This window comes from Ceratotherium simum, chromosome 12 (genome assembly GCF_057802395.1).
Source record: "Ceratotherium simum simum isolate JZ-2026a chromosome 12, ASM5780239v1, whole genome shotgun sequence".
Classification (NCBI taxonomy): Eukaryota; Metazoa; Chordata; class Mammalia; order Perissodactyla; family Rhinocerotidae; genus Ceratotherium; species Ceratotherium simum.
The window spans coordinates 23,441,056-23,468,481 of NC_141911.1; the positions used below are offsets into that span (position 1 = coordinate 23,441,056).

A 27,426-nucleotide genomic window follows, 5' to 3' on the forward strand; every position below is an offset into this window, starting at 1 on the left:
CACAACTATTACACTAGTTCTTGTTCTTATTGCCACTGACTTTGACTGTCATGACATTCTTGTTTTTTTCTTTTTAATCTCTGAGGTTACACAGCCAGATTACTTTCTTACTCAGATTCTTTAGTGAGTTCCCGCTCCAACGGAATACAGTTAAAGCTTTTACATGTGTGCCTGTGTGTGTGTAAACGTTGGCACTAGATGAAACAAGTGTATTTTAAGCTCTCCATAATCTTACTTTATTTTTCAGCATGACATCCCACTACAGTCCTACCCAAACTTTCACAGTCCTTTCAAACTAGGCCACACACTTGACTCGATTACCCGGTCAATCCTACTTGTACGCATTCACTGAATATATCTTCTATGTCTGGAGTATCCTACCAACTTCCATCTCCATCTGCCAAAATTCTACCCAGCCTCCAATTCCAGTTCATATACTACATCTTCCATTAGGCTCTAACTACCCTCCCTCATCCCCAATCTGTACGTTATTTTTCCCTCCCCTGCATACAGCTGCACTTGGTATGGCACACGTCACGTTGTAACTTGGATTCTAGCTAGTTGTGCAATTGTGCAATGTATAAGCTGTCCAAATATAAGCTCCTTGAAGGGCAAAGACTGAGACTTACTCATCTTTGTATTTCTTACAGCATCTTATATGATCTTGCACATAGTACGTATGCAACAAATTATTTGTTGAGAGCATGATTAAGTAAATAAATGAACAAATGAATGAATAAGTGAATAAATGAAGACTGACCATTCTTCACTCAAAGTTCCTGGAACTGCTGTAAAACATCAGTAGGTTGCCAAGACACTTTACTTGCCTGTGTAGAGGAATTCATGTGCAGAAACATATTTCTAATTCATTCAATGCATTCTTGGTTATCTGTAAATAAATTACCTGCTTTGTCAATTATCCATGGCACCTTGAGACTTCCTTTGATGTAATGCTCAGCCAGATAAGATTAATGAATGGATAAAAAATGGAAGGAAGTCATGGTTGAGAATAAGGTTATGAGGATTCAAGCACCTAGCAATCACAAAGACCGAGCTATCACAAAATCAATTTGAATTAAGAATCTCTGCCACCTGCATGAAAGAAAATGACTAAAATGTTATAATGATAATTTTCCCGATATTTCTGTTATTATGTATATACAAAAGCCTTACTCTGTGTCTGACGAAATATACTTATTTGGTTATATCTACACAGAAAGCAAATGAATTTGTGCTATCTGTCATTTTGTTTTTCCTTTTCACCTCAATGAAGCTCATGCAGCTAATAAAAATTGAGCCTAATAACTTTAAGAATATCTGCTTAGAAATATCTCTAATTTAGTTTTGTCAATCTTACAAACAAACCCCAAAACACCTCAAAGCTGACATAAAATGAATGTTTGTGACGTGTGAGGATGTAGAGAAAATCATTACACCAGGATATTCATTCAATGTTTATTATCTATTTACTCCTCTATATGTCATCAAAATTATAAAGTAGGATCTGGAAAGGTAAATGCTATTGGGAAAAATCAGTTCCTTTACCCAGAAGTAGATTGTGCTCTGAGCTCACCAACAGAATATGGATAGGGCAGCAAAATAACAGGGGAGGGATTATCCCAAAGGGCACAATCTGTCTTTTGATCTCTCCTGACTTGGAGGATTTGGACAGTTTGAGCTGATCCTTAGACTAAGAGGAAGATCTGTTGTGTTGTTGGGTATACTTGGGGCTGGGGCTCTTGGAGCTACACATGCCAGTGCATGGGGAAAAAAATCTAATATACTCCATGAACCCATGGAGAATTCTGAGAGAGTCCTCAAAGAGGGCCTAGCGCACTATGAGACTGGATCGCTAGGCTAGACAGTAATAGAGGAGTCCCTATGAGAATCTTTGATCCCAATCAGGACTTAAACTCTTGGTACCAATAGGATGGATCCATCGCCAGAGGTGATGAGGGCCACAAGAGGAGAAACTCAAGTAGAATCTTCCCAATCCATTGCAGCTCACACAAACAAAATACCTATGAATTCACATAGGACTTGGCCTCTCTGCTTCCATTATTGGCACAGCAAGTGGTCATTATCTTCTTTTCCCCTGTTTTCCATCAGTGTGATATCTGCTGGGAAGAAAATGCAGCTGATCAGTTGCAACTTTGGATCAGCTCCAGCATCAAGTTAGGAGCCAGGGACATTGCTATGTCACTGTCTTTGTTGTTGATCATTCCCTACAGCTCTGTGCAGATGGTCTGAGGTTTTGACCAAGTCAGTGGTGACAAAAAGGGCATAAAATTAAACTCAGGAAGTCATGCTATGTACCAGGTTTTCTGAGTTGAAATATTCCTTTGAGAAAACAAAACACTTGAAAAAAATCACTTGTGCATGAAGAACTGTCACTCATCTGTAGATGTTAAGAAGATTGTCTGTAGATTCAGAATGACCAATCTTGTGATTACAAAAATTGTATCAGCTGTCTATAAAATATTTTTGTTCTGATGTCATAATTGTGTTTTTAATTAGAGTTTTCAAGATATTTTTCATCTCAGGCTGAATGGTAACTTATAATACTTATCTTCATCTCTGTAAAGGAAATCTTAGAAATCTGATTGATAAGGCCTTTTTGTTTTTTTTTTTTTGTGAGGAAGATCAGCCCTGAGCTAACATCCATGCTAATCCTCCTCTTTTTGCTAAGGAAGACCGGCTCTGAGCTAACATCTATTGCCAATCCTCCTCCTTTTTTTTTTGCCCCAAAGCCCCAGTAGATAGTTGTATGTCATAGTTGCACATCCTTCTAGTTGCTGTATCTGGGACGTGGCCTCAGCATGGCCGGACAAGCGGTGAGTCAGTGTGCGCCTGGGATCCAAACCCGGGCCGCCAGTAGCGGAGCGTGCGCACTTAACTGCTAAGCCGAGGGGCCGGCCCTAAGGCCTTTTTCTTTTAATTCCAGAAATGTATGCTAATCGGAGTTGCTGGAAACCGCTGTTAGTAGGAATAATATTAAATACTGTCCATCTTCTTCTCTGCTTATTGAATGAGTTACTTCTCCTTTCTATAGCAGATCAGTTTGCTTGACTTCCTCTGATGCTCGGATAGGGTATAAAATTGGTACACCTCAGTTTAGTTCCTCAAATGTAAATTAAAGAGCACATGGTATGTGTAAGCATCACACATTTCTCACTTTCATTATAAGTGAATTTTCCCGAAACATAAACAAAACTCCAGTAGTTGGTAACAACTTCTGAGAATTGCCAAATCATCCCACTAAGCTACCTCTTTTGGCCTATGCTCAGTACATATTTAAATAATAGCTTAAAGTATAGCATTCCCAGTCCATTTGTGGTCTAGCAATTAGCCATCTTTACCCAGATTTTTTTAACACTCTCATTGCTTAAATTACTCTTAGTATCATGCTGTTCTTTCCATGCAAAGAATATCCTGCCCCTAAATATTGATAAACAGGAAATTATTCAGCTCATAATAGCAGAACTTGCATAGATGAAACAGTTAATAAGCAAAGACCACAAAGACTAGATCTGTGTGGTATAGGATTTAAGAGCAATGAAACCTTGAGAAATGGAGGGAAAGAAGATCTAGAACCTGTTTCATTAAGGGTGTGAGCCTTAGGATAGCTTAAATTTAGATGAGGTGTTATAAAGAGAGGGAGGGTATCATGGGTATGAGATTGTATTTGAGGAGATTCCCAGAGGCAGATGTTCCCAGAATGCAATAGGCTGAGGAAATAACCATCTGAGCATTAATTGAAAAAATTCTATTTGACCTTTACTGACAATTAACTTCATCCTCATAAACAGTCCTATGAAGTAGACACTGTTATTTTCCTATTGTATTGATGAAGAAGTTGAAACTACAAGAGATTAAGTAATTTAACAGACGTAGATAGGCAGGACTATGATTCAAGTGATGATTGTAGTTTTAATAATCACACTAGTGTTTCCCAACATTATTCACATCATCACACACATAGAACATGATAACATTTCTGAGTCAACTGGAGTTGATGGACAACACACCCAGGACCCTTAAACTGCTCTCTAAGCTGAGAGGGATCAATATCTTGGCACAACAGTAACTTATTTGTGGCAAAACCCACAGCTTATCAGCTGGTAAATTCTGTACCATGCCCCTATGCCTGTATGTTGGGCATTAGTGGGATAGTAGGATAGGTAAGGCTAATCCAAATTATGGAAGGTCATGTGAAAAATAGGTAATTTGGATTTTATTTGATTGATGATAGAGTTCTCAGAGAGTAGCAGTATTTTAAGAGAGTTTGAATAACTGTTTTAGGAATGATTTGGAAGGAGCAAAGTCTTACAGACAGTTTGTGTACCTGTTGACAATTCAGAGCTACTACAGAGATGGCAAGGAGGATGAAAAGGAAGAGATAAGAAAAACACTGAGAGAGAAAAATATTGGCATATTGATGACAATTTGAATATAGGGTCTGAAGTACATGGAAGGTTCAAAGATAAAGGCAAGCCGAGAGCATGGGATACTTATGGAATGGCATCTTTGGGAAGAAAAGCTATTTTAGAGATGGTGAGATGTGGGAAGTACTAAGTGTCTCACTGCGGATACTCCATTACTGGAGTTGGAGAAGTGGCTGACATTTCATGCTACTGGAGAGGTAGAGGTTGGTTTTGAGATGGATGTTTTAAAGCCACAAGTCTAGGAGTAATGCTTGAAGTTGAAGGCCTAGACTGCCTCCCCAGGGTAGTCAGTGTAGGGAGGAAACATCAAAGGGTCAAGTACAAAACTCCCAGGATAGGCAGAGGGGAAATGCTGACAAAGAAGTGGGGGGAAGAGGTGTAGAAATCAGTCTGTGGGAGAGGAAGAATAACAGAATTGCAACATTAGAAAAGAAATTTGAGGTCATATAGTTTAATCACCCTTGCATGATGAGTTCCTTTTATGCTATGCTTAAGTACTTTCAATGTTGGGAAATTCTCCCTCTCCTGGGGCAGCTCATTCCATCTTTAGAAAGCTCTAGATATATATGTATATGTGTTTCATGGAAATTTGTTTCCTTAAACTTCTACTCATTGGATCCAGTTGTGGGATAGAGCATGATTAGTTGCCCTTTCACACAATAGCCTTTTACATATCTAAACAGAGCTGTCATGTAATTTTCCCTGCCTTTTTTTCCTCCAAGGTATTCAATATGGAAATGAGTATGTTTATTTGTCCCCAAATTACTACACGCATATTTTATTTATTTTTTATTGAGATATAATTGACATATAACATTATATTAGGTTCAGGTATACAACATAATTATCTGATATTTGTGTATATTGTGAAATGATCACCACAATAAGTGTAGTTAACATCCTACACTCATACTTTAAAAGGTGCCCCTTTGACCTACAATTCTGAATTATGGTAGAAGAGTCTTAGCTATGAATTCAGATATGTAAAATTCTATATTATTCCCTTATCATCTCTCACTATGATATCTCACCTATCATACCATATCATATTACCATCTCATCTATCATATCTCCCCTATCATTTCTCACCTTCCCAGCCTCCAGAATCCTAATATCTTTGGTCTGTCTTTCATAAGTAGTCACTATTCTAATCCCTACAATCATCTTATATGCCATTCTGATTCTACTTTTCCCAACTTTAAGGGTAGTAATATAAGAGCAGTGTCACAGAGGCCAAAAAGGGAGAGGTATCGAGAAGGAGGAGTTAGTCGACAGTGCAAAAAGACATCAGGAAAGGTGAAGAACTGGAAAAGGTCCTTAGACTTGACTATAAGGAGAATGTTGGCAGCTTAGTGGAAAAGTAGTCTTAATAGTAAGGTAAGTTCTTTGAGGTAAAAAATAACAGAGTCCTGTAAACTGAAATACAAACATGAGAAATGGAGTTGCTTTTACAAAAACACGCAATGCATTGCATTTATTGCCTAGCAGTAGTTTTTGTTGATTTCATTGATCATTTATATATTGGCAATAATATCTTACTTTGGAATAGTGTTTATATTTTGCAATATTTTCTCATATATCTTATCTTATTTGAGCCTCATAATAGCCATGCAAAATTTCACAGAGAAGAAAACCAACTGTCTCAAAACTTGTCTGAAGCCACCCAGCATGCAGATCTAAATATACTCCCTCACCTAGCTTTCCTTGAGACATGTCTATGACTTGCCTGATCTGGGGATTTAAATGTGTCAGGAGCTAACTCACCCGTATGGAGTCAGAATTCATGACTTTGGGATTGCAAGCGTTTGCTGTAACCAACTTACCATTTCCTGCCATTTTCAATATCAGTTCTTCACCATCGTTGTGACTTGCAGTCTCTCAAATCCATCCATTTCTCATAATACATTAACCACCAGATGGTTTCACTTGCCTCCTTGCTCTGTTAGAGTCTAGACCCTTTGACCAACTGTTTTCACACCGTATTCTCTGATGCACCAGAATCCTTCACTCCTTTGTCCTTCCCATTTCTGACCTAGTAATCTCAAGACTGAGATTGTGCTACCAACTGTAGGACTGCTCTCTGACTGCTAAACACTGCTGAGTCACAAAGCAATGTTAACAGCGCCTACTATAAATTCGTGCTGTCTAATCTGACCAGGAACCTCACGGCTGCTCCACAATTCTAATATTCACGCTTGGTTAATTTTCCATCACGTTCTCCAAGTGGCTTTTTCTAATTATTTACAGCCTCTATAAGACTTTAACCCCATGCCTTCCTGCCTTCTGTTTAGCATACATGCTGTCTTCTATATCACAGAAGTTAATAAGACCTCTCACACCCAGCTACTGCAATTTCCTCTGCCTTCACTACCTTTTCATCTTCACCTATCATTTCTCCTCTACTTCTTGCTCACAGGAAGAGGTGTCTGTTTCCATCCTGTGTATTCTTCCACTTGTCCAAAGATATTCCTCTACCGTACTTTCTTTCCTCATACTTTCCTGACTTCTCAAGAACCTTCATTTAACAATGGGGCATTCTCTTGCCTGAGTGTGTTTTTAATTGTTTACCTCTCTGTGGCATCTTCACTTCTGCTCATGAACAAGTTCAGGTATTCCTTGTTAAGAATAAAGTGAAATGAAAATTAAAAATAAAATTTTCTCAGGGCCGGCCCGGTGGTGCAGTGGTTAAGTGCGTGCGCTCTGCTTCGGTGGCCCAAGGGTTCGCAGGTTTGGATCCCCGGCAGGCACTGATGCACCGCTTGTCAAACCATGCTGTGGAGGTGTCCCATATAAAGTAGAGGAATATGGGCACGGATGTTAGCCCAGGGCCAATCTTCCCCAGCAAAAAGAGGAGGATTGGCATTGGATGTTAGCTCAGGGCTGATCTTCCTCACACACTCACAAAAATAATAATAAATAAAATAAAAGTAAAATAAAATAAAATTTTCTCTAGTATGCTATCCTTTCACTGTTCTGCTATATTTCTCAAAAAGAGAAAGAGATTATCTCTCTTCACTCATTTACTTGAGCACTAATTCTCATCCAATGCTTAAAACCTTTCAATATGGCTTCTGCCCAACATGTATTCTAATCATTTTTTAGCTTAGTACAGTGAATTCTAAGAATGAGTGCCAAACTCTGAAGCATGATGATTAGTTTTGAGTAAAGATTAACATCCAAATTAAACCATTACAAGCATAGCAGTATCCATAATTACTGTGCTTAAAGATTATTTAGTTGGAGAGGGCTATGGAGAAAACTGTAGGTAGGAAATTGAGGGGATAGATCTGAGAGATTTGCCAGAAGAGAAGAGGAAAAAATGGCATGGGGTATGGGAAGAGAGAGTGACAGGCCTGCACTTGAGATGCTGTCTGAAGATTACAGGGATGACTGCTTTTAGGAGTCGCATAAGTAAATGTGCTTTGCTGCCACAGCTAGTTGTGGAAACCAAGCAAAGGTCCTCAGAGATTTCGGCATATTCTGCAGGCTGAGAGTCTCCCGTCTCCTCCCCAAAGTCACCACAGCATTCCAGGTTCTCAATACCTAGGTGGTTGTAATAGTTGCCCAAATGGAGTATCTGCCTCCAGGTTCTTTTCTCTCTTCAATTCATTCAACATGCTGATGCTATTATCTGATTTTCTTTGCATATAGCAAGAACTAAGAAAATGTGACTGAATGAAATGATGAATGAATGAATTAAAAAAAAAAAACTCCCAAAGTTACATAATCACTATGGCCCTCACGAAGTTTCTTTTTAGTGAAGAATTATTTAAAAAAAAAAAAAAACACGGGGCCTGCCCAGTGGCATAGTGGTTAAGTTCACGCACTCCGCCTTGCCAACCTGGGGTTGATGGGTTCGGATCCCAGCCTTGGACCTATGCACTATTTATCAAGCCATGCTGCGGCAGGTGTCCCACATATAAAGTAGAGGAAGATGGGCACGGATGTTAGGCGGGGGCCAATCTTCCTTGGAAAAAAAAAGGAGGATTGGCAACAGATGTTAGCTCAGGGCTAATCTTCCTCACCAAAAAAAGAAAAGAAAAGAAAAACTTATGCAGAAAGAAAATATTCTTCCAGAGCCAAGAGACTGTGGCAAGGGAGGGGTGGGGAACAGTGGAGATCATTTTAAGATACATAAGACCAAAAAAAAAAGGCTACTTTTCTTAAAACTCAACCACTAAGGAAGGGACGTTAAGCATACATACACACGCACAAAAATTCCAAAATTTAATTTGTTAACTAGTATTTTGTGGTCTGCTCTTCACAGAAAGCTAGAAATTATAAGGAAGTCGAAGTTTATTGAAGTCATAAATGGTGAAAATCTCAACATATGCTGAATTGACTCTAAGCAGCCAGTTAAAATACTAAAATGTCAATAAAATTTATGAATTTAGCTTTTTCCTGTCACTAGGTGACAGACATCAATGTAAATCACCAATGAATTTACAGAATCACTCGATTCCCAAGCCTCAATTTCCTATAAGGTAAAAATACATTGAAGCTATGAATATTTTACAATGCAATTTTATTTTATTATTCAAATAATTTTCTCTACACAATTATTCTGATGGAAAAAACATGTTTATGTTTTCATTTATAATTTAGCAATTGTGGTTTGTATGAAGTATAGCAATTTAAGAATTGTTTAATTCTTTCTGTAACGGCACTATCACATTATTTTTTATTTCTGGTAGATATTGAAATTGATATTTAGCTCTTAAATTCATTTAGAACAATCTCAACATGGTTTGAAAAAGACTCTTGGGCTCCAACTTGAGTTGGATAATTTAGAAAAAGTTCAAAATGTTAAAATCATGTAGAAATAAATCTTATGAAATGGGAATGAAAACAAACTAAGCTTTTGATTTTCCCTATGGCAAATAGTCTTAATTTTAGGAAAAAACAATATTGCTGCTGGTGCTTCAGGTAACAGCTTCAGCAGAAATTTTTAGAAAGGAATCTATAAGGTTTAGGACGTTGGATGACAATCAGTACACTGCTCAGGTCAGTTTGAACTCAGTAATCAGTAAGATCTTCGTTTAAATTTGCTTAGGAATAAATTACTTTTTTCAAGTCAGTAAAAAATCAGAGCCTCAGAATCATCTTGTCAGCTGTGCAGCATTTGACACCATCTTTTTTTAGCGATGAATTATCAGATGGTGTTAACTGCAAATTTTTCTTTTTCAAATGAGAAATTTGCCCCCTGTCCCTATGGACTGGACTGTTCATAGATCAGTGGGTTTCAGTGCCAGGCCAGGAGGGGCTTTCATTTTCATTGCATGCCTCTCTAGTTTACCTTTACTTCAACTTTTGTTACTTGCAGAGGTTGGGGTGACTATTTTGTAAAGTTTGTTTTCATTACTGTTGGTAATATTCATACATATTAACTTTAACTCAGGATCGCCATGTTTAAGGCAGAAGTAGGCAAACGTTTTCTGTAAAGGGCCAGATAGTAAATATGTTCCTCTTTGTGGCCAAATGGTCTCTGCAGCAGCTCTCAATTCTGCATTTATAGTGCAAACAGCTCTAAACAGTACATAAACAAATGCGTGTGGGTGTGTTCCAATAAAACTTTATTTATAAAAACATGCAGCAGGAAGAATTGGGCATAGTTTGCTGACCTCTGATCTAAGGGAGTACCTTTGTGTGGAGGGAGGGAGATAAGAGTTTCAAGGACTTAAGAAATATCAATTTCTCATGCTGTATAATTCATTAGGTTTCAATGGCTCCAAAAATAACTCTTACAGCAAAACGAAGTGCTATAGAAACTCAAATTTGCTGTCACTGATTGCTTTTATAATAAGTCATAGTTTGTTGACTGAACAATTCCTTTACTCAGCAAACATCTACTGAGCACCTATAATGCGACCAATGCTCTATTGGCAACATGTGTGATACAAAGTATATACTAAGCCCTGATCCCTAGGACATACATGTTTGGAGAGAGAAGATATTTCAGGCTTTCATATTAAAAAATAGGCTCTCAGATAATTTTTAGTTTTTCCCCACCACATAGCCTTTTATAAATGCTGCTACATCCAACTCTGCTGCTTCCTACCTCAGTGCAGGGAAAGGCAGACACTGATTTTGAACTTCCCTAGGCTCTCATCCCACCACTCCTACCCCCAAGGACTTTAGAAGTCAGTGTTCCTTTTTGCTTACTTTATTTTTACTTAAGAAAAAGAGATTCACATACTAGTGTACTGTGTTATACTTCTTTATTTTGAGGTTAGGGAGTGTTGGGTTTCAATTCCTGTATCTTACTGCAGTAACAATCTGAGCAACCATTTCATTTCCCCTGGGGAGACAACTGAGATAAATATATTTTAAAAATCCACTCTTTAAAACTCATGCTTCTGGAGAATAATACATATAGACCTAAAAGGAAAGAGCAGTAGCAGCAATTCATACATTCTTCCAGCCTCCCACTGTGACTCGGTTCAAAAAAGTAACTACACAAATTTTTTTTTAATGTTCCATTCATATTTTTAAGAGATTTCAAGCAATATTTCTAACCAAATTTATTAACAACTTCTATCAGTTGGTTAAATCATAAGAATTATTGAAGTGCTAAGATTTGAATTCACGACCTTGAGGTATAAAAAGCTTATCTCATCCAATAAGGAAAACAAGTTATTTTTAAAAATTTGAAGATGAGGATAATGAAGATTTCATAGACTCTGAATCTATGACACTAGAATTCATAGTAATTCAGTTAACTAGTTGAACTCTAAATTCCTTGGAAGATGTAGTAATTAACCTTTTAAAACAATAGGATTTGAACTTGATGTAACCAGTAATTTTCATGACTTTTAAACAATGATGATTATTGACAGTTTAGGCCATTTGTTGTGACCAAATATGTTTGCATCTTCCTAGGAAAATCTTTATAATATTTCCAAGCTGAGACTTCCTGTATTCATTTTATTCTTTGATAACATGTTAAAATTTTTCAGATTTCTTCAGCATTGATAGTATACCATATGTACTAAATTATACACCATGTCCCTATAAAACTATCATCAAAATAAAACAATGAAGTTATCAGATTGTAACATTCCCTAGAATACATATAAGTCATAGCTTTTATATATGAAAGCAAGCTTATACCCATAGACACCTATTAAATAGATTAAGCTGGGATATAGCTCAATATTTGTGCTGTTAAAATTGGCTTCAGTGCAGGAATGAAATGATAGTGCATTTTTGATGTACCAGTGTCTAATGCCTTATAACATGACTTAAGACTCCAGCAATGACCACGCAAGTGAAAGAAAATTAATATTGGGCATAGATTCAGTTCTAGCATCAAGTTGGAGTGAAATGTGCATACATTCTAAATCTTAGGTTGCAGTTTCTGATGCAGCCTGGTATGAGTGAGGGAGGAAATCCACTGGTGAGGAATGTTCTCTGGGAGATCTCATCCGGGCTGCTTGTCCTTCCCCAGGATCTGTCACTGTGAAGGGGATGAAGAAAGCCCCCTCATCACACCCTGTCGCTGCACGGGCACCCTGCGCTTTGTCCACCAGTCCTGCCTCCACCAGTGGATCAAGAGCTCAGACACACGCTGCTGCGAGCTCTGCAAGTATGACTTCATCATGGAGACCAAGCTCAAACCCCTCCGGAAGGTATGGATCTGCAGGAATTGGTGTGAGAGAGAGAACTTGCAAAGCAGGCTTGTTTTAAAAATCTATTGCTTTCTCCAATGAGATTTTGCTAACATGCTAATATCTATGAAGAGTTCATCTCTTGTGTTGGGCTCAATGTGTAAAATGCAGCCAAGTGTTAGCAAGACCATCCTTCCTTCTTCTCTATTTTATATTCTAGGGCCTCTGAGTTTTATAGCACTCTTCGAAATCAAAAGAAAGCATGTATATGTGTGTGTGTGTATATATATATATATATATATATATATATTAACAAAATATATTTGTAATTCAATGAAATTGAATTGATGGGAACTGAGAGAACATTATACTTGCTGAGGTCAATTCTCTAGAAGGTTAGATAAGAGATTCCATTAAATAATATGGACTCATCTAAAATCTTGAAAGTCATGCATTAAGTAATAGAAGAAAATGGTTTCCTCTATAAGGTGTGGATTATTTTTTGTGTTTGCCTTTATTTGGGGATTTGATTTGATGGTCCATGTATAATTAGATAGAAATAAAAAGTATTATTTTTCATATTGTGCATCAAGCTGTAAGAGAGAGGTAAGTATATTTTTATCTATAAACTTAATCTTCAAATTCCTCATTTATATATTATATTTTTCTAAAGAATGAAGGTAAAGACATGATTTGAAAATAAAGCTAGCATCTCACTCAAAGCTAGCAAATGACAACTTGTAAAGGATACAAATGAAGACAATGAACTTTGTGTGATTCATGCTTGATAGCTGGGCCTCTGGGATTTTGGCATGTAACTTATTCATCTTTTTGCCTAACTGCAACCTTACATATATGGATGCCTCAATTTCCAAAGGAGAGTATGAAGACTGCAATTTAAATAATGAATCTGCCTAGAACTGCTTTTTCATTTAAATTAAATCATAGCCAAAGCAGATAAAAAGAACGTTGCTTGGAAATAAACATGATAGGTTCTAGGATGTGCAGAGATGTAAAGCAAAGAAGAATATTCCCGTAGACATCTGATTGGTGGCTGGCCATTGCAATTCTTCATTAATTCTGTAAATTACAGAGAGGGAGAATAGCATTCACTGCTTTTGTGGTAGCCTTGATTTTAAAAATCTGCAAATGGTTTATAGATGTCAAAAGTGATGCACAAAATGCCTTTGGGATACACATTATCTTTTTTTAACATATAGGGTGACCTGAGTGCCAAAAGGTGACACTTTGTTCCCCCAGGTCCCAGAGCAATCAATGCCAGAGATAGAAATGGACCCTTACTCTTTGCCCTTTGCTTTATCCACTGAACAGATGCTGTGTGCTGTCTGGAGTAGCTAAATGACACATTGTGCTCTATGATTCTGTAAATTTCTCTTCTTACCCCTCAGGGAACTACAGATTGTTTCATAGCTTCTTTATATTTCTCTATGGTTTTTTTTTTTTCAACCTACGTCTATATAAAATTTTCATTTCAACTTTGTCAAACATAATATTTCAATATGAGAGCAACAGTCTAGGATAATAAAAAATTCAAATTTTCTTTTCTTCATACTATCTACCCCCTTCCCCATTTTTTGTATAATAAACAATACATGATGCTATATGGAACTTGAAAAGTCTTCTTGTTCCACCTGCGGCTTTTATAGAATCACCCTTTATATACAACTTTGATCCTTTCTTAATATTTTATTCTCAATAATTAAAACCCTATGAGGAAATCCTTTTTTTCTCAACTAACCTGTTTTTATACCAGAGAACGTGAGCGAATACATCTATCTTTTTTAATCTTCTTAATAATTAATATGTTGCCCCAACCTGGTGGGCACCTACAATCTATTGATTAATGAAATATCGTAGTTTCTTTCTAAAAACATTTCCTTTGATTGGTCATAAATATTGATGTAGGACAGCATGTCAACATCCTTCACCTTTAATAGCATTTATATATCTACAAAGGATGTTAGAATCTAATCCAGAGGTGGCTTGCTGACAGCCCACAGATGGGTTTTCTTTGACCCACAGGGCTTAGCGTTTGAATTAGTTACCAACATTTAAAAATGTGATTATTTCATGTAAAATTCCACACACCTGTATTTGTTTGAAAATCACAGTATCTGGCTTTGCTGGAACCACATTCTCATAGGACAACAACCAGTGGAGCTCAGCGGCAGCTAGCCCCTTTAGAAGGCTACTTGCTTCCAAGTTCTCCACGCTTCTCAGGCCTCCCTCTGCTGATCCTGAGATCTTGTGCCATCTCCACCCATCTGAGTACCTCTGTGGCTCTGGGTCAGGGATCCGAATTTTCAACTCCTGTCTAACATACGAGTCCTAGACATGAAAAACGTGCATTCTATTCCTGCCTCTATGATTTATGGGCTTTAAAAACTTAGAAAAAGTATTCCTAATTTTCACTGTCTCCTTTATTTTAATTTTTTTTTGCCTTGTGACGAGAACCTATTTTTTTTTTTTTGTGAGGAAGATCAGCCCTGAGCTAACATCCATGCCAATCCTCTTCTTTTTTGCTGAGGAAGTCAGCCCTGAGCTAACATCCATGCCCATCCTCTTCTTTTTTGCTGAGGAAGACCAGCCCTGAGCTAACATCTATTGCCAATCCTCCTCCTTTTTTTCCCCCAAAGCCCCAGTAGATAGTTGTATGTCGTAGTTGCACATCCTTCTAGTTGCTGTTTGTGGGACGCGGCCTCAGCAAGGCTGGAGAAGCGGTGCGTTGGTGGACACCCGGGATCCGAACCCCGGGCCGCCAGCAGCGGAGCCCGCGCACTTAACCACTAAGCCACGGGGCCGGCCCTCACTTTCTCCTTTAAAACTATGGGACCCTGGGGTAATACTTAAATGGCGGTATCCAAAATGACTTTTCAGATTCTGAGGTGATATGAACTATGCAGATATGAGGCATTTTTAAACTATTCTAGTTGATTTATTTTGATGGCACTAAGATTCATCAATAATTTTCTTTGGGTGGTTTTAAAGTGGTCATTAAGAATGACAGGTATACCATTTGGTTAGAATATATTTGAAGTACACCCACTTAATTGCTCTCAACTCAGTAGTTTCATTACGGTTTATAACATTCTAAAGCCCAACCACATGAAACAATTAATTTAGCTAATGATTCTGAATTTCTACCACTAGCCAATGGAGGCAGGAGATTCTGTTTAGATGAAATGGCTTCTTAAAGTAGAAAGATGCAAATCTTCTGACAAACCTTGGGGCTTAATAGTTAGTTTCCAAAGATATCAGTAAAACCTTACTTCTTTAATTGCTGCTATTACTACACCAAAATCCACAGCTAGTAAGTTCATCAAAGTATCCCAATGTTTCCAGAGAAAATCTTTAAAGTCAAATAAAATCAAGAGCTTATTTGAGGAAAGGCAATGTTCATCATCTTTAAGTCAGTAGCTCAGCTACTTTTATAACACTCAATAAAAGTCCCATTAATCTTATGAGTTACCCAGGTCAGAAATAATTCTCCGGGCCCAGAAAAGTGAAGAAGCCACAAATATAGAAAGCACAGTGACTACTCAGTGAAATTTGGAAATGCATACAATGTCGATTAGGAAGCATAAATTAATCTTCTGTTTCGAAGCTGAAAAATTGCATGGGGTTTAGATTTAAATCACACCTGAATGGGAGAAACCAGCTGTTGGATATAAAGCCAAGCTTATGAGGACAGCAGATAATACTGACAACTTTATGTCCTCCCCTAAAATATTTCTTTATATCGTTTTCCATATACAAACTACTTGACAAATATATAGCACAGAATATTCAACTCTATGCATCCTTCTATTCCTTGTCTTATTTCTACAAATAAAATGAGGCAGTGAATCAATTACCTCTGCTTTAGTAATGATTAGGTTGAATCATATGCACTTGTCATTTTTGTAGATCAAAAATAGTTGAATATTGTAAAGTTCCTAATACATAAGTTCTCCGTGAACTTATTATGCCAAATAAAAAGGAATGATCATTTTGATATTTCCACCAAAATGACTTACAATACTTTAGTTGAAATACCTGTTTTAAAAAATAAGGAGTTGTATTTGACAAATACTGTGTTAATTTCTTCCTTTTCATAATTTGATAAAGCATCCATCTTTCAGAAGAACCAAGGGCCAGTGCAAGTTGCCGTAGCAAGTCAACTGCCCAAAGGTTATGATGGATGCTCTGTTGATCTGGAGGTCTTGCAGTTCATAGCCTTAAAATCGGACAGGGCAGGGAATGAGGTCAGATTCCTAGCTAGGGTCTTCTAGCACCATATTGAATAATATTGCCTAACCACACATAAGAGAAATTCCAAATGCATCATTTACTTACCATTATGGGTCATTTGCAATTTCACTAATACAACCACCACATATTGAATTTTCACTATGTGCCAGATATTTAGACTACATTGCTTAATTAATTTAATCCTCATTACAATCCTATTTTATGTAGGCATATGAAGCCCATTTTACAGATGAGGAAAATGAGACCCAGTGTCAGACTTACTCAGTACCACACACCCCACCCCAATTCTAAAGTTTGTGCTCATTGCACTGTGCCATACTGCCATAAGTAGCTGACAGCCTCTCCCTGTAAGCATCAAAACTTTAGTTTTTATTTAAACCATTTCTAATGGAAATCTTTCAAAAGAAAACTTTCTAAAATAAAAATTTTCTAAAATCTTCCTTCATAAACACGGATATTTTATCCAATATCTTCTCCTAATAATTAGTTACACCATTATATGAACATCAATTATTTCACAAGGTGAAAAACATTAACAGCTTCAATAGCTTGAAACACATATAAGGATGTTTCTCTTCATTCTGCTTCCGCCAGCCTGCTGTGTTTAAAAGCCCTTCTAGCTGCTTGTTGTTTCTCTTTCTTCCCTGCTCACGGAGCATCCACTGTCACTTCTCTGTTCCTCCAAGAGCCCTGATTCAACATTTTAGATAGCTACTGCACTTCTGCCTTAAACAACAACAACAATCAAGAGTTACAGAATTGGGTCTATAAAAGGCTGAAGTCAGTTCTAGATGAACTTCTGCAAGATTCTCTTTGATCATTGGCAAGAGTTTTAGTGGGCATGGATATTCTGGCATCATTCTAGGATTCTTGGCGTTCTCTTTGCCATCCTTCTTAATTCTCAACTTTATCAAATTACTTTGGATTACGTAATAGGAAAACCCTCAGCAAATGAAGTTTTGATGTCTCCAGGCTGTTCCCCTATAATTAGAGCCCAGTTCTGGGGAGTAGGTTTGCTCTTTCATTTCTCCACAAATATGTAAGACTGGAGTCAATGAAAATCTCTGCCCTAGAGAGGCAGACAAAGCTTTCCTTATACGTCTTGCAAAGAACATCCATTCTCGTAATTTGAGACGCATCCTCATTCTCTCGTCTTCTTGCACTGGTTCAGTTCCGTTATTATATGAGCCCTGAGGGCAGTCTCAGTGGTTTAGAATACTCTTAGGAAATGATTTTGTTTTCAAACTCCCACTCTCCAAATGAGCCAGGTGAGTTTTCCACAACCAATTTCTCACCGTCCAGTGGTGGTATTCTCTACAGCCAAACACTTCCTGCTACCTCTCACTGCTTCCTTCCGTGAGAGGGAGGAACCTGACAGGCTACTTAGCTGATCACAGTGGGAAAGGAAAGGATGAGTAAATCACAAAATAACGAAAAGAAGATGATTAAAAGAAAATTATTTCAACTCAGTTGGAACATTATCCTTTCCACTAAAATGTTTTTCTCGTTTTTTTTGTTTTTATTTGTCTTATTGCCTTAGCACATTTATGTTCTCAAAACTACAATTGATATTTCAATTAAAATAATATTCCAGTTTGAGTAGATAACAATGCCAATATGTTTTATATCAAATAATTATGAGATGGAAAATACAAGTGTCTCATGTTATTTTCTAATAGGTACTTGGGGTTTATCACATGGCCTTTATCTTTTTTTCTTTTAAGGAAATACTAGTAGGTCCATTTGTCTTTAAAATTTAAAAAAACTGTGTAGTCCACTGGATCAATATTATAGAATAATTTGTTCAAAATAGAAATACTCTTCTCTGGGCAGCAGAAGAGCATATTCTTTTTTTTTTTTTTTTTTAATAATTTTTATTTATTTATTTATTTTTCCCCCAAAGCCCCAGTAGATAGTTGTATGTCATAGTTGCACATCCTTCTAGTTGCTGTATGTGGGACGCGGCCTCAGCATGGCTGGAGAAGTGGTGCGTCGGTGCGCACCCGCGATCCGAACCGGGCCGCCAGCAGTGGAGCGCGTGCACTTAACTGCTAAGACACAGGGCCGGCCCAGAAAAGCTTATTCTTTTATGAAGCTTCCATCTGTAAACACAGTCCTCCCCCTAGGCAGATTTGAGCCCACATGAGAAGCAAACTGTGTTCTGAAGATTGTTCTGAGAGGGCTCTAATGATGCCCAGTTCACTCATTCACTCAACTCACTGTACTATCTACTATGTGCCAGTCAAGTTCAGTTGAGAACCAGCTAGAAAAGAGCTCTGCTCTCAGAGAACATATAGTCCACTTCAGAAGGATGGAAAAGGATGAATTACTTACAATACTTCATAATAAATACGAAAGACATGATAGTAGGTTGGTGGTGGTTTGGGGCTCAAGGTGGATGGTGATGTTGGGAGTTGAATGGCAGATGTAATTCAAAGAGAGCAAGCCACCATGGTATGTTTGGTTTATGATTGTGAGATCATCTATATTAAAAGATTTTTTTTACATTAACTATAAACACATAGCAAAATGACTGTCTTTTCTCTTTTGTTCTCCATGTTTCACAGAACCTAGGCTAATCAAGAAGGTGTTACTTAGCAGTTGGACATCAAGGACACTGGGGAGAGAGAATTAGGAATATAGAGCAGGATTTGATAGAGAGTGTCACGAAGGAGACTTGAATAAACAGCCCTTGAATATCATTGTTGGCTGGAACATTTCTCTTCAGTACTTCTTTATTAGTTGATCCAATTACATACTACTTTAGCTCTGTTTCTCTCTTTGAAAATTATCGCTTGAAGGACGTAACCTCACTTCTTGGTAAGAATGTCACCTTGTGTTACTATTCTAGAAATGAAAAGAAACACTTCACTTACATTAGATTTGCTCCTGAAGTCTTTAACAGGATACAGTTACACCCTTGGGAAAATCCATTTTTATTTTGTCAAGGACTAGGGACATACAAAATGGAACTTCTTTTATATACTGTGTATTTTGATATTTGATACAGAAACTATGGTTAAAATGATGGAATCAGTATTACAATGATGCATATGGAAAGTATAAAAGCATCAAATTAGAATGTGCAGAACACACACACACAGTTACAAATAAAGATTTCCCCAATGCATCATCTTCACACACATATACACACATATACACTCACAGTTACAAATAAAGATTTCCCCAAAGCATTATCTTCTGATTGAGTTGGTTGTTTAGTTTTTTTTATGGGACTGAGGTTATATTTGTCTTTCATTTTAATTTTTCTTAAGATCATATAATGATTGGGTTTTAAGTTAGTTTCATATTTAAATTTTCATCCAGCTAAAGATTTTTCTCTCTCAGCTGGGATTTTTTTCTTAATTCACTATTCCAATTTCTCAAATCTCGGCATCAAATATCAGAAAAATTTTCCCCTAAATTTTTGATTTAATTATGTGAACCATAAGGCACTGGAAATCAGCATGGCTTTTTTTAAAGCAAATATTTTAGACCAAATCAAATTCCATTTTCTTTTGGATTGCCAAGTAAGAAATAAGGAAGACTTCAGTATAATCCCTCTGGACTGATGGTGTTGAGCCCTGTTGTACATGTATCAACATGTTTGTGTGATATCATCAACACTATAATAAGATAGACGTCTGAAAGTTTTCACTCCAAAAGAGAAATAATCTCTCACAAGCCAGCTTCCTTCCAATTTTCTATTTTTCTCTAAATGGTACCATCAAATGTCTCCTCTTCTCTTGTTTCCCATGTGGATATACTGCCCACAGCCTAATCATACCAATGCTATTATCTTGCATACGAATATTTTACCCTAAATTAGGCCAATTTACCCACTCAGCCACAGGTACAGCAGAACCTGTGAAATGCACAGCATGAAATATAATGTAGGGGGCGCGGGACAGGAGGCAGAGAGGTTGGGCAATCCATACCCCAGTTCTTTTTCCCATCCTTGCTTGCGGAGAGTGAGTGATGAGCAGAGAGAAAGGCAAGCTATTTTACTCCACATGGAAACATGAAGCAAATTAAAAAAAAGAGGTTTACCAAGAAGATAACAGCACTTTCATTGTATGGACTTCCCTCCGGGGCACTCCATACTTCCCTCCCATAGCACAGAGAACCAACCCTACACTCCAGGAATGATAAATAGTTTTAAATCCTCTTTTAACTGAAATAGAAGGAAAGTAGCTAAATAAAAAAGAACAAATAATTCAAATAGTAAAGAAAAGAATACTAGGCTAGGAGTCAGAAGATCAGATTTTAATTCTGGTTCTGAAGCTTAATCTGTCTGAGCCTTGTCTCAGTCTTTTCATCTGTAAAATGAGGAGACTGGACAAGATTATCTTTTAAGTTTCTTTGAACTTAAAATTCTGTGATACCATGAAAAGCAAAGTGAGGAACCCACTTTTTTAAGAAAAAGAAAGATACCTCATGTTCAAATGTATTTTAAATGTTCGGAAAAAAAGAGAAATGGGTGTAGAGAGAATCCTTCTTGTCTACGGTAGCTTAGGTTGTGCAGCACAGGATGCTGAGTAACGAAGGAGTCTGAGGTCTGAGTGCTAAAGAAACAGTGTGTGTGCTTACTTAATCTTTATTACCCTTTAAAGCAAACCATGGTGAGAAAAACAAGATGCAGTCTCTCTATGTTTAAAAAAGAAGAAACATTAAAAGGCATGAGTAAAAGAAGACAAGGTAAAGAAAGGAGAGAAGAGAGGGAAAAGGAAGAGAAAAAGGAGGAAAGAAGCAGAGAGGAAAGGAGCGTGTTTGAGGGCAGTTGGGTATCGAGAAGACACCCTCAAAGGTGACTGGACGCTAGATGTAAGTGTCCAGGCCACGCTCTTTTCTTCTAAGTTGTAAGCAGGTGGTTAATGGCTAAGTAAAGCAGATTCAAGTGGTTCTTGACAGCAAAGCTGTTCTGCAGCCCTGAGACATACATGAAAGACTTTTGACTCTAAGAAGAGAGGCAGGCTAGGCTGAAAGCCATTTTCTCCTTGGCAGAGTAAAGGAAACCAGTGTAGATTGAAGGTGTAAGCAAATCAGTTTAGTTGAGTCTAAGAAAAATATTCTATTTTCTCGAAGGCTAGGGTTTCTGTAAATAAAGAGCTAGTTTAATACAAAAGTTTATATTTTGATGATCAAAGCTAACAAATCTTGGAACTAGATTCTTTTCTGTATCTAAGAAATGCCTTCTTCCCCACAAGACTGATAATCTCCTATTGGACTCTATTAGTATATAAGACCACACCAACAGCCGGCTGTGTCTGAAGGACCATGTGGAGAGAGTTCCAGTAAGGCCGCTTATGATTCCTACTCCCACTTTATTCATTCAGTCAACAGATATTTATAGAGCACCTGCCATGTGCCAGTCACCGTCCCTGGCACTAAGATTATAGTGATGAACAAGACTAAATCCTCTGATCTCAGAGAATTTACTGGAAAAGAGATGGAGGCTGAAAGTTTGAAAATGAGTGAGTCATAATATTTTGAAATAGACTTGAAAACAGTATGGGAGATAATTCTAGTAACTCCAGACAGGGTTAATATGATTCCAACTATTAAGTTATAACTCCAGAGAAATTTATGAGAATTTTAGGTGAATAAATCCTCAATTTCACAACTGCCTCTGTTCTATTAAAGGAACAATTTAATAAGGCAAATTAAGATGAAAATGTTGTAGATTGAGTCTCAGGAACCAGAGCTAGGAAGATGCACAAGACAACCCTGTTCAAAGTGGCTGAGAAAAGTTACCAACAGTCCCTGTGGAGAGTTGCTCAGTCCCATAGATAATTTACTTTATATCAGGAACCAGATAGGTAATAGAAATGAGTGAAGCACTCTGGTTTTATGATGATAAACGGCAAATAATGCAGTACTGGGGGTATAATAGGGAGTGGTGGAGACTATGGCATTCTGAAATAGACGTGCCTACTCCAAAAGAAGAAGTAGCTACTCAGCTCTAGTTGATTGCTGCCATATCAACTACTTTTTCATATGAAGCCAAATTCTAGATTTAATTTAACCTCTTCCAGTTTTTTTTAAATAATAGTAACTAATTCAAATTTGAAAACTGTTCAGGCAAAGTAAAACAGATCTGAAGGCTCAATTCAGCCCACAGACCAAGTGTTTTATGATCTATTCAGGGTGGAAATGTCCATATATCTCTGCAAATATTTGCCCAATGGGCTACAGCATATTGGGGTGGAAAGAGCCTAGATTGAGTGTGCAGAAGAAGTGGAGTCAAACCCAGTGTAGTTGCCCTGTGGCCATAGGTGAGTCCTGTGACCTGAGATGGGTTCCTTATCTATCAAAAAAGGGGAGGAAGGTGGAGAAGTGGCAATAATATCTACTTTGCCAAGCTTTTGTGGTGTTGAGGAATAAAATAATGTAAGTAAAAGTACTTTGTAAATGGTAAAGTCCTAAAAGTGGTGATATTATTGTCTTTCCCAGCTCTCCATTATCAACACTGTAGAAAGTTCACTTTTCTGTTCTTACTAAATCAGTATTTAGCACTGAATCCACTTTAAGACCAATAAGAGAGTAGCATGCACATTTTCAAAGAACTGAGTAGAAAGCATTGGATGATTGTAGGGATATCTGCATTAATTCATTTGTAGTCCAGTGATTCAGAATGTAAAGTCATCCAGATAAGAGTTATGCTGGTTTAAATTTGCAACCTAGTTTATCTGTAAGGAATTTGCTGAGCAAATTAATAACGTAAGCAAGATTAAGATAGGAAAATCATTAACATACTGAAACCTTTCCAGGAGTTCATAAAAAATGTTTAAGAAAACAATGAGTCTTGTCTGGTATATTTGAACAAAATTTATTTTGTGCTTACTTTCTAAAGGGTCATGCTAAGTGTACCAGGCAATCATTTGTATATGAACACCTGATATAGTAATTAATCATTGTGTGTGTGTGTGTGTGTTTGTGTGGAAAATTAGCCCTAAGCTACCATCCGTTGCCAATCCTCCTCTTTTTGCTGAGGAAGATTGGCCCTGGGCTAACATCTGTGCCCATCTTCCTCTACTTTATATGAGATGCTGCCACAGCATGACTTGACAAGCAGTGCATGGGTCTGTGCCTGGGATCCGAAGCTGCAAACCCCAGGCCACCGAAGCTGAGCGCCCGAACTTAACCACTACGCCACCAGGCGGTCCCAATTAATCATTTTTATAGACGCATTGAAAGATTTCTTTTAAAGACTTCTTATACAAAGTAATCCAATAGTCCAGTTATTTTTATTTACTCTATCTGAGTAGTGTAATGGTTAAGAGCTTGAGTTCTAGAGTCAGCCTGCCAGGGTTTGGGTCTTTGAAAGTTGTCATTGTAGCTTTACGGCCTTGAACAAGTTAATTTCTCCAAGCCTGTATTTGCTCATGTATAAAATGGAGATAATAAAGTATGTACCCCTTATGTGGTTGTTAGGAGGTCTGAATGAAATAATACATATAAAGCTCTTAGCATTGTATCGGGAACATGGTGAGAATAAATATTAACTATTAGTATCTGTAAATTTTAAATGACTTTTATTTCAACTTTTCTGTATTTTTTGTGGTCCTAAAATTTTTAAGTTTTGTGTGTGTGTGCTTGGTGTGCTCGCTGGAGCCACACACTCTACCCTGGAACACCTTAGAGTATTGGAAGATGTGTTCTGAAAGACCATGTACACGGATTGGGTACATAACTTCAACCCCCAACCTTGATGAGCCAGTAGTAATGGTTTGGTTTAAGAACCACGGTGTTAAACGGAAGAAGCAGCACTGAAAAACTCAGCAAGAACCTCTGTCACCACAAGCACCAAACTATACTATTTCAGTGAAAGGAGAGACTCCCTTACCCACAACTGCTGCAAATACCTGTCCACTGTGTCCTGGAATTCAAACGCCTATGCACCTGATTCACCTGAGCCCTGTGGCACTGGGCATCCTTGAACAGCTGGTGCCTCTGTTTGACGTTCATCATGGATTCTTAGCCTCATGATGCCCAAAAAACATCTGGGATTATTTCATCGTCCTTGGGCCCCTGTTCCCTGTGACATCCATAGTTGTGCAACTGCGCCTCACCTGGGGAAGATGATCCCAGCAGCCCAGATAAGTATCTCTTCCTCACGTGCCCTGGCTAAGAGAGGTTGGCTAGCACTGATCTTCACACAGCTCCTGAGGAAGATCTGTGATCTGAGGCCTGATCATCAGAAAAATATTTCCTGACACTTTTAATGAGTAAACTCAAATCAAACAAGACCAAGCTCAGAGATTAATCTGTTTCTGTAAGAAAAATTATCTTCCCACCTTTCCTCATAGCTGACATCTTCTGTCTTCCCTTTGAGTATCTCCTAATGCAAATTTCTGAATCACAAACAGTTATCAGGTTACTTTGGAAAAATAGCAGAAATTATGGGGTAAGCTCCCAACCAAAGTCATACAATCTAAGAATTCCTGCTCCTCACGGGCCATGAATTATCTCCTTCAAAAAACATTTTGATTTTTGTGGAAATTGGAGGATGTCAGGGCTTTTAAATTATAACATACAACCCCATCCTGTATAAATACTTCCAGTGGGAAGGGAAAGAATGGCTTTTCCAATATTTTTTAGGAAGCTGCCATGACATTGGTATCAGAAATTGACGAAGAAAGCTTAATTGGTTAAGTTGTAAATTAATGTTTTAGGCACCCAACAATTAAGAAAAAGTAGAATTTAGATTTTTCAAAATCCCTTAGAAATCAGATAGCTAGTTTAAAAAACATACAGTAAAAGACTTGAAAAAGAAAATTGAGCAAATATTCCAGAAAATAGACTAAAAGGACAAAAGGAATAAAACAATTTTTTAGAAGTTTTAGTAAATGTATGCTAGAATTAGGTTAAGAGAATTTTTAGATACTGAGAATAGAGAAAAAGACAGAGAAAAGTATCAAACAAATAATGCAAGAGAGCTTCTGAAAAATGAGAGGCATGATTATCCAGCACAAATGAATAAAGACTTAAAGGTGTGTTACTGTAAAAATTCAGAGTACCAAGAATAAATAAAAATAAATAGTAAATTTTGGAAGCTTTCAAAGGGCTTCTGATGAATTCCATTGTAATCAGAATTATGGTGGTCTTCACAACAATACATGGTTAAGAGATGATGCAGGGGGCAGCCCGGTGGCACAAGCAGTTAAGTGCTCACGCTCTGCTGCGGCGGCCTGGAGTTCGCCGGTTCGGATCCCGGGCACGCACCAACGCACCGCTTAGCAAGCCAGGCTGTGGCGGTGTCCCATATAAAGTGGAGGAAGATGGGCACGGGTGTTAGCCCGAGGCCAGTCTTCCTTAGCAAATAAAAAGAGGAGGATTGGCAGATGTTAGCACAGGGCTGATCTTCCTCACAAAAAAAACAAAAAAAAGAGACAGTGCAGTAAGAATTTGAGTATTCTGAAGGAATATTCAACCACAACTTTAATACTCTGCAAATATACCTATAAAATATAAGAGTAGGATAAAGATTTTCACACAATGCAAGGATTCTAAAAACTTACATCCCATGCCTTCTTAGGAAACTTTTCGAGGGAGAGCTTCAGCAAAATAAGGGACATGATACAGGATAAAAATTAGGATTGGAGAAGCACAGAAAGCAGCATGGCAGAGGAACAAAGGATCTCCCAGGGCGAGGGCAGTGCACCCAGCATTTTGAAACTATTTGGAAGTGATCATCCCTAGGAAGCGTGCAGAGGAGTATAGCAGAAGAAAAAAAATATGTAGACCAAGAGAGTGAGCAGCTCAGACTGGGGAATAAAATAGAGTCCTCAGGGTCAGAGGTCTTTGGGAAAAAATCAGTTTGATAGAATATCTGATGTGCTTGAGAAATAGGATTGAGGGGCTTTGGAGAGATGCAATGAAGGATACAGAAAAAAATTAAGGTAGGTACATCCTAAGCAAAGAATTAAAAGAGAATTATCACTAAAATGCAAGAGGAATTTATTGATAAGGTGAATTAGTACCCTAGGGCGGTGATTCTCAAACTTTTTGACCTCGAGACTCTTTTACATGCTTACAAATTATTGAAGACACGAACAAGCTTTGGTTTATGTGGGTTGTATCTATCAATACTCACCATGCTGGAAATGGAAACTGAGAAATGTTCAAATACGTACTTGTTGAATCATTTAAAAATAACAATAAGAAACATTTACGTGTTAAGATAAGTAATATATATTTATGAAAAATTATATTTTTCAAAACAAAAAATATTTAATGACAAGAGTTGCTTTGTTTTTAATTTTGCAAATCTCTTTAATGTCTGGCCTAATGGAAGACAACTGAAATCTCATATGTGCTACCACATTCAGTCTGTTTTGATACCATACATCATGTAGCTTCTGGAAAATCTCACAGTACACAAGTCTTCAAGAATTATTGTTAAATAGTTTTGACCACAGTGATCCCTTGAAAGAGTCCCCTGATGATACTTTGAAAAACACTGCTCTAGAGTAACATTCAATTTCTTTAATGAATACCATTTTATATAGTGAAAATACAATTTCTTTTATTGATGTAGCCAAAATAGCCATACACTTATAGTTGGAGGTTATGAGAATGTGAGTGAGGAAGGCTGTAAGCATTAAGTCACCAGCAACAATAATAAGAGATCAATAGATGATGGGTAATATCAGTGAGTTGTCAATAGCAGTAGAAGCATGTTATATAAAATGATGGTGGTAAATATCAGAAGCTCCACCTCCCATATTTAAAAGTGATTGACTCTAGATAATGGTAAAGAAAGGTGCAGAAGGGTAGAGCAGGCGATTATCATAAAATGAAATTCTGGGGCCAGCCTGGTGGTGTAGTGGTTAAGTTCGCAAGCTCTCCTTTGGCGGCCCAGGGTTCAGGGGTTTGGATCCCGGGCTCAGACATATGCACTGCTTGTCAAGCCATGCTGTGGCGGCATCCCACATAAAGTGGACGAAGATGGGCACAGATGTTAGCCCAGGGCCAGTCTTCCTCAGCAAAAAGAGGAGGACTGGCAACAGATGTTAGCTCAGAGCTAATCTTCCTTACCCAAAAAAAATACATAAAATAAAATAAAATGAAATTCTAGTTAGTCTTTAAAAGGAGATTTT

General features: G+C 37.6%; 1 protein-coding gene across 4 annotated transcripts in view; it reads left to right on the top strand.

Moving 5' to 3' along the window:
• The window catches only part of MARCHF1 (membrane associated ring-CH-type finger 1), a 573,636-nt gene that overhangs the window by 507,373 nt on the left and 38,837 nt on the right, over positions 1–27,426 (top strand). For all 4 annotated transcript variants that reach the window (XM_087437465.1, XM_087437464.1, XM_087437463.1 and 1 more), the window contains one exon: positions 11,893–12,073. In XM_087437465.1, the coding sequence (XP_087293591.1) occupies positions 11,893–12,073 (181 nt within the window). The remainder of the gene's footprint in view (positions 1–11,892; positions 12,074–27,426) is intronic.